The 8,344-nt window shown below is 36.8% G+C and overlaps 1 protein-coding gene across 8 annotated transcripts in view; it reads left to right on the top strand.

Annotated features, from left to right (window-relative positions):
- F8 (coagulation factor VIII) overlaps positions 1-8,344 on the top strand; it is a 119,123-nt gene that overhangs the window by 71,627 nt on the left and 39,152 nt on the right. For all 8 annotated transcript variants that reach the window (XM_028482413.2, XM_028482414.2, XM_024116776.3 and 5 more), the window contains 4 exons: positions 4,098-4,251; positions 6,177-6,389; positions 6,672-6,900; positions 7,090-7,272. In XM_028482413.2, the coding sequence (XP_028338214.1) occupies positions 4,098-4,251; positions 6,177-6,389; positions 6,672-6,900; positions 7,090-7,272 (779 nt within the window). The remainder of the gene's footprint in view (positions 1-4,097; positions 4,252-6,176; positions 6,390-6,671; positions 6,901-7,089; positions 7,273-8,344) is intronic.

The raw sequence follows: 8,344 nt of genomic DNA, 5'->3' as shown, positions 1-8,344 counted from the left end.
CCTGGTCTGGGAAGATCCCACATGCCGCGGAGCAGCTGGGCCCGTGAGCCATGGCCGCTGAGCCTGCGCGTCCGGAGCCTGTGCTCCGCAATGGGAGAGGCCCGCGTTCCCCAAAAAAAAAAAAATTATTTTCTTTTCATTTTTTTTGGCTGCATTGGGTCTTAGTTGCAGCATGCGGGATCTTCATTGAGGCATGCAGGATCTTTTCATTGCAGCACACGGGCTCTTCATTGTGGCGTGCAGGCTCCTCTCTAGTTGTGGCATGCTGGCTCCAGGGCACGTGGGCTCTGTAGTTTGTGGCACATGGGGTCTCTAGTTGAGGCTCGCGAGCTCAGTAGTTGCGGCACACGGGCTTAGTTGCCCCGTGGCATGTGGGATCTTAGTTCCCCGACCAGGGATCGAACCCATGTCCCCTGCATTGGAAGGTGGATTCTTTACCACTGGACCACCAGGGAAGTCCCCAAGTTGAGATGTTGAGTAGGCAGTTAGACATATGAGTCTGGAATCTAAGGAAGAGGTCTGTGCTAAAGATATAAATTTAGGAGTTATGAGCTTATTAATAGCATTCAAATAAGACTTGGTGGGATGATAAGGGAGTAAAAGTAGATGTAAACCGTGCCCACTTTATGCTAGGTGCCCAAAGGGCTACATCCTCAAAGTAATGGTAAACCAGTTAACTTGCACTTCATTGACTTACAGCCCAGTTTTCTGTCATCTGTGTTGTCCACGAAATCTCTATTCTTGATAAAAATTTAAGCATGTCTTGGATTGGCAGTGCCTGCAGACATCTGGCTGAAGAATACATAAAACCTCTCTAGTGTAAGAAACCAACATTCTAGGCCTCAAGTTATTTTCACAAATATTCCAGATACAAACTTCTAGCACAAAAAGATACTGGGTATGAAATAAAACAAGAAAAATAATCAAGAAACCACAACTAAGGAGTCCACATGCCACAACTAAGGAGCCGGTGAACTGCACCTAAGACCCAGTGTAACCAAATAAATAAATAAATATTTTTTTTTAAATCTAAGTACTCAGTTAAGTAGAAAGGAAACTTTAAAGCAAGAGGTTTGTAGAGATAAGGAGGAAATGTTATAATAATAAAACAGTCAATTCAATAGGCAGCCATACATTCCTAAATTACTATGAACCTAATAATATAGTTTTAAAATACATAAAGCAAAACTTGACAGACTTAAATAGAGAAATAGATAAATTCTCAATCATTATCATCACTTCTATTCAATACTGTACTGAACACTCAAGCAGTAAACACATATAAAAGGTATAAAGGTTAAAAAGAAAGAAATAAAACTGTCCTTGAGTACAGATGATATGATTTTTCTTTTTAGATGATATGATTTTATACATATAAAAAATGTTTACAAATAAGTGATTAGAATTAACTAGGAAGGTTAGCAGGTTTGTAGAATTGAAAATCAATATACATCGATATAGTAGCAGCAGACAGGTAGAAAATGAAATTAAAAGAACATGTCATTTACAATGGAATGAAATAGTAACAAGTACCTAGAAATAAGTATGACAAAAATTTTTCAAGACCTCTATGGAAAAACCTATGGAAATTTATTGGGAAACTTTAAAGAAGACCTAAGTAGATGCCAAGATATACCATGTACATGTACTGGAAAATGCGATATTATGAAAATGTAAACTATCCCCAAACCGATCTATAGATTCGGCACAACCTATGTGAAAATCTCAACAAGTATTTTCTCTTGCAGAACTCAACAAGCCTGATTTTAAAGTTACTAAGAAAATGCAAAGCACCAAGAATAGCCAAGACCCTCTTGAGGAAAAGGAACAAGATGGGAGGAATTGCTGTATAACATATTGAGGCTTATTTTAAAGCTATAGTAGTGTGATAATTGGCTTAGGAGTAAACAAATAGGTCAGTGAAAGAGAACAGAAAATCCAAAACTAGACTCACATTTATAGGCATTTGATTTATGGAAAAGGAGTCACAGAAGAGCAGTTTTCAATAAATGTGCTGAAATTTTTTGATATCCGTATGGAAAAACGTTAAACTGGATCCCTAACTCACACTATACACAAAAATCCACTAACAGTGGGTTACAAGTCTGAACATAAATATAAAACCTTAACTCTCTTAGAAAGAAAAAAGTAAGAGAATATCTCAATAACTTCAGGGTAGGAAAAGAAAGAATTTATATCAAGATACAAAAAGCACTAACCATGAAGAATTTTTAAATAAATTTCACTACATTAAAATTATGAATTTATGCTCATCAAAAGATAACAAAAAGAGAATGAAAAAATAGCCACAGAAGGGAAGATGTTTGCAGCACGAAAGACCAACAAAGACTTATATCAAGAATATATAGAGTACTCCTTTGAATCAATAAGAAAAAAAGCTGATTATCCAGTAGAAAAATTGGTACAAAAAAGAAGAAAACAAACTTGGATAGGCATTCCACAAGAGGAAATCCAAATGGCTACTACCCATAAGAAATTAACCTCATTATTAATCAGGGAAATGCAAAATAAAACCACAGAGACACTGCTGTGCAACCACTAGAATGGCCAAAAATGTAAAAACACAGTCAACATCAAGTGTTTGTAAAGATTTGGAGTAAATGGAACTCTCGTACATTGCTGATGAAAATGGAAAATGGTGCAGTTCCACTCCTAGATATGTGCCCAGCAGAAATGCATACGAAGGTTCATAGCAGGACTACGTATAAGCACCAAAAATTACTTGAATGCACATGATTGCGTTATATTCACACAATGGAATACTATACAGCAATAGGAATGAATAAACTATAGCTACACACAACAACATATACGAATCACAACCATAATGCTGAGTAAAAAATATCACAAACAAAAGAATGCATGCAGTATGGTTCCATTTGCATACTTCAAAAATAGGCAAAACTAAGCTATATTCTTTAGGTATGTATACATAAGTGGTACAGTTATGGACAAAATCAAATAAATAATTATAAACATCAGAATGGGGGTTACACTTAGTGGGAAGGGAGAGGGTGTGATTGAAAAGGTAGATAGATAACAGTGAGTCTTCTGGGCTGCTGGCAAAGTTCTTGATCTTAGTGGTGGTTGCATTTTTTGTATCAAAAGCATTTATGTTTTATGCACTTTATTGTATAGTTTTTTTTTGTTTGTTTGTTTTTTTACGGTACACGGGCCTCTCACTGTTGTGGCCTCTCCCGTTGCAGAGCACACAGGCTCCGGACACACAGGCTCAGCGGCCATGGCTCACGGGCCCAGCCGCTCCGCGGCGTGTGGGATCTTCCCGGACCGGGGCACGAACCCGTGTCCCCTGCATCAGCAGGCGGATTCCCAACCACTGCGCCACCAGGGAAGCCCCTATTGTATAGTTTTAGTTCACATTTTTTACAGAATTTTTAAAAAGCAAAGAAAAGTGGTCCAAGGACTGAACACTGAGGCTCTCATATTTAGAGTATGTTTATAAACCCTACATCCATTCAACGTTCAACAAATTTTCTTTGAGCACCTACTATGTGGCAGGCACTTGTTCCAGCTGCTGGGAGTACAACAGTGGACAAAACAGACAAATCCCCCTGCTTTCATGGATCTTATATACTCGAGAAGCCTGGAGAGAGTATGTCAAGGAGGATGGAGTGGTTAACTATGCAAAATGTTGCTTAGATGTTGAGTAAGATGGGGACATAAAATTGACTATTGGCTTTGATAAGCCACTTGCATGATTTTGTTACCACCTAAATATAGATGATCTTCATCTAGACCTCTTTTGTGAACTCCCAGTCTCCGTGTATTTCCCAATATAATTCCCATAGATACCCCATGTGTCCAAAACTGTATACACCAACCTACGCTTCTAGGGTTCTCCATCTCAGTGAACTGCATCACCATCCATCCATTTGCCCAAATCAGAAGTCGGGAAGTTATCTTTAATCCCTCTTTCTCCCCCCCTTCTCCATTACATTTCCAATTCATCATCAATTCTACCAAATGTATCTCAAATACAGGGAAGACAACAGTGTGAGGCATTTCTACCCACCTGGTCCATGAGGATATTACTTTTCCTCTGCTTTTTTCTCCAGAGCTGAGAATGGAGATGTCCCTCAGTTCAAAAAGGTGGTATTTGAGGAATTTGCTGATGGCTCCTTTACTCAGCCCTTATACCGTGGAGAACTAAATGAACATTTGGGACTCTTGGGACCATATATAAGAGCAGAAGTCGAAGACAACATCATGGTAAGTTGAGGACAATGAAATTACAAGAAAATTAATCCGTGTATGTTTTTTAGATTTCTGATTCTAAAAATAATGGCCATAAAAAAGAATGAAATAATGCCATTTGTAGCAACATGGATGGACCTAGAGATTGTCATACTGAGTAAAGTAAGAGAAAGAGAAATATCATGATATCGCTTATATATGGAATCTTTAAAAAGGGTACAAATGAATTTATTTACAAAACAAATAAGTCACAGATGTAGAAAACAAAACTTATGGTTACCAGGGGGAAGGGGGGTGGGAGGGATAAATTGGGAGATCAGGATTGACACATACACACTACTATATATAAAATAGATAACTAATAAGAACCTGCTGTATAGCACAGGGAACTCCACTCAATACTCTGTAATGACCTATATGGGAAAAGAATCTAAAAAAGAGTGGATACATGTATATGTATAACTGATTCACTTTGCTGTACACCTGAAACTAACACAACATTGAAAATCAACTATACTCCAATAAAATTTTTTTTAATAAAAATAATGTATTCTCACTTTTGAAAAAGTTTAAAGTATAGAAAATAAGGAAGTTGAAAAATAATACCATAATTATCATTTTGCTGTATGTTCTTATGTTTTTCCTATGTATTCTCTTTATGTATTCAAAATTATTCAATGCATCATCTTCTTTTTTAAATAAATATGTCATAAACATTTCTTATGTCATTAAAAACACTTCCTACATATATTTTTAAATGATGGAATATTAGTCCATTATATTATTTTATGGTTTACTTAACCGTTTACTTTGAACAACCTTTTAGATAGTTTCTTTTTTTTTTACTATTTAAGTAATGCTACAGTCACAACCCTTTTCCTAGGATAAAATTCCAGGAGTGCAATGTACATGAACATTTTAAGACTTTCTCTAATGAATTATCTATTAATGTTCTTTTCATAGTTGAAATTTTTGGAGGGAGTGCTTTTCTTGTTCATTTATATTACCTTGTATATTATAGATCATTGATATATTAATGATCATTGATCATTTTAGTGAATAATATTTTTCCAAGTTTGTTTTCTCTTAATTTTGTATATAATGGTTTTTAAAATAAAACAGGTTTGAAATTTTAGGTAGTAACCCATAAATCTTTCCCTTATGACACTTTCATAGCTTTTTTGTTTATAAAAATCCTTCCCTATACAGAGATTTTTTTTCTTAAAATCACCTATACATTTTCAACTTTCTTTTACAGTTTAGTTTCTTAACATTTAACTTTTTAATCCATCAGTAATTCCTGTAGACTAGAATTTGTTTCTGGTGTGTGTGAGCCACAGATCAAGGTAGTTTTATTTTTTCCAGAAACAGTCATCCATTGTCCCAATTGATTGTTTACATGAAGGATATAGGAGGATCTAAAATTATGGGATTGTGAGTTAATTTTTTTCTGACTTCAGTTTTATTTTACTTTCCATATGTTGCATGAAAATGTATAAATTTTTTTAATTTGAAAAACAAGTTCTTCTTTAAAGATCATAAGTATTCACCCTGGCATTTGTCATGAAGAACCTTAATTTAAGAGTGTCAGTTCCTGGGGTTATGGTCTCTTAAAACCCCTGTGGTGATAGTTTCCCTTTTACTTTGGAATTGCTTTTAAGTATTTAGAAATTTTCTCCTTTGCAACTTTGAGTTCATGCCATAAAGATTTTGGAATTCAAAAATGTCTCCGTTTCTTTTGTAGATCTTTAGGTTTGGGTTCTAACAACATCCATACTCTGTACCATTTCCTCCAGCTATTAAAAACCTGGATAAAAACCCCCCAAATCGGCATTGCTATTGGGGTATAAACCCTAACCTAAGAACTTTACACGATCTTAAAACATAACACTTATTTTTAAAATTTCTTTTCTTTTCTTTTCTTTTTTCTTGCTCTGCAGGTAACATTTAAAAACCAGGCATCTCGTCCCTACTCCTTCTATTCTAGCCTTATTTCTTACGAGGAAGATCAGAGGCAAGGAGCAGAACCTAGAAAAAAGTTTGTCAGGCCTAATGAAACCAAAACTTACTTTTGGAAAGTGCAGCACCATATGGCACCAACTAAAGATGAGTTTGACTGCAAAGCCTGGGCTTATTTTTCTGATGTTGATCTGGTAAGCAGGTCTATGTTGTGCTGGCCCCTTTCTGGTTTAAAAGAAAGGGTCTTTGTGTTATGTTTGAAGTTTGGTATTTATCCTAAGCATAATGGGAAGCTTTAAATGGGGGAGGTGTCATCATATTTATGACTTAGACATATCGCTCTGGAATCTACTGAAGAGGAAGAAATTGTACTGTGGGAAGATGGGGAGTGGGTTGGAGTGTCATAAAAGTTGATGAGAAATCCACTCTGGTTCATGGATGAGAGAACTTTTGCTCATAGGACTGGTGTCTTTCAGGAAAAAGATGTGCACTCAGGCTTGATTGGACCCCTTCTGATCTGCCGCACAAACACTTTGAGCGCTGCCCATGGGAGACAAGTGACAGTGCAGGAATTTGCTCTGTTTTTCACTATTTTTGATGAGACCAAGAGCTGGTACTTCACTGAGAACATGGAAAGGAACTGCAGGGCTCCCTGCAACATCCAGATGGAGGACCCCACTTTTAGAGAAAAGTATCGCTTCCATGGTAATATGTTGCACACCCAAATATTACTTGCTGTGAAATGAACCTTGAGCTTGAGGTTTGGACATTGTATGATTTGAGACTATATGTATGGGAGTGGAATCCTCATAGGAATCAATATTTTTGACTGGAGTGGAGGGAAAGACACTTATACAATAGATTTTAACAGCTTTCTCTGTGTTCTTTCTCCAGCAATCAATGGCTATGTGATGGATACACTACCTGGTTTAGCAATGGCTCAGGATCAAAAGATCCGATGGTATCTGCTCAGCATGGGCAGCAATGAAAATATCCATTCTATTCATTTCAGTGGACATGTGTTCACTGTACGGAAAAAGGAGGAGTATAAAATGGCAGTCTACAATCTCTACCCGGGTACGAGCCACTTTGTGCTCTTTCTTCAACTTACTGTGCTTGCTGAAAACCTACTTTAAAGGTCTGTGCCCTGGGGATATGTCCAGTGAACAAAGCAGACCAACTCCCTGCTCTCGGGTAGCTTACTTTTTCAAGTAACTTTACCCTACAGAGAGATAATAAATAAACTAGCAAGTGAACATGATAATTTCAGATACAGATAATGTGCTATAAAGGAAATAGAACAGAATAAATGGATAATTGATGTCACAGCACTTTCCTAGGAAAAAGGGATTTTTCTACCACCTCAAATCCCACATGGCACCAGTAGTTTCCCAAAGACTGATATGTTTATGTATGAAAGCAATATATTGATTAAGCACTCCTCACAATGTTGATCAAAATATAATTTCATTTTAGTTCTCCAGTGTCCCTTTAAAACAGGTTGAATAGTGGAAGTAAACTTCCCCTGTTTCTGTGTAAAACTTCTGATAAGCCCAGTGACTTTTCTGCTCACTCTTTTTTTTTTAACGTCTTTATTGGAGTGTAAATGCTTTATAGTGGTGTGTTAGTTTCTGCTTTATAACAAAGTGAATCAGTTATACATATACATATGTATCCCACCCCTCTAGGTGGTCACAAAGCACCGAGCTGATGTCCCTGTGCTATGCGGCTGCTTCCCACTAGCTATCTATTCTATGTTTGGTAGTGTATATATGTCCATGCCACTCTCTCATTTTGTCCCAGCTTACCCTTCCCCCTCCCCATGTCCTCAAGTCCATTCTCTAGTCCTGTGTCTTTATTCCTGTCCGGCTCCCTAGGTTCTTCATGACCTTTTTTTTAAAATTCTATATATATATGTGTTAGCATACGGTATTTGTTTTTTTTCTCTTTCTGACTTACTTCACTCTGCACAACTGACTCTGGGTCCATCCACCTCACTACAAATAACTCAATTTCGTTTCTTTTTATGGCTGAGTAACATTCCATTGTATATATGTGCCACATCTTCTTTATCCATTCCTCTGTCGATGGACACTTACGTTGCTTCCATGTCCTGGCTGTTGTAAATAGAGCTGCAATGAACATTTTG

This window comes from Physeter macrocephalus, chromosome 21 (genome assembly GCF_002837175.3).
Source record: "Physeter macrocephalus isolate SW-GA chromosome 21, ASM283717v5, whole genome shotgun sequence".
Classification (NCBI taxonomy): Eukaryota; Metazoa; Chordata; class Mammalia; order Artiodactyla; family Physeteridae; genus Physeter; species Physeter macrocephalus.
The sequence above is the reverse complement of the archived record's forward strand: the minus strand, read 5'-3'. Positions and strand labels throughout refer to the sequence as shown.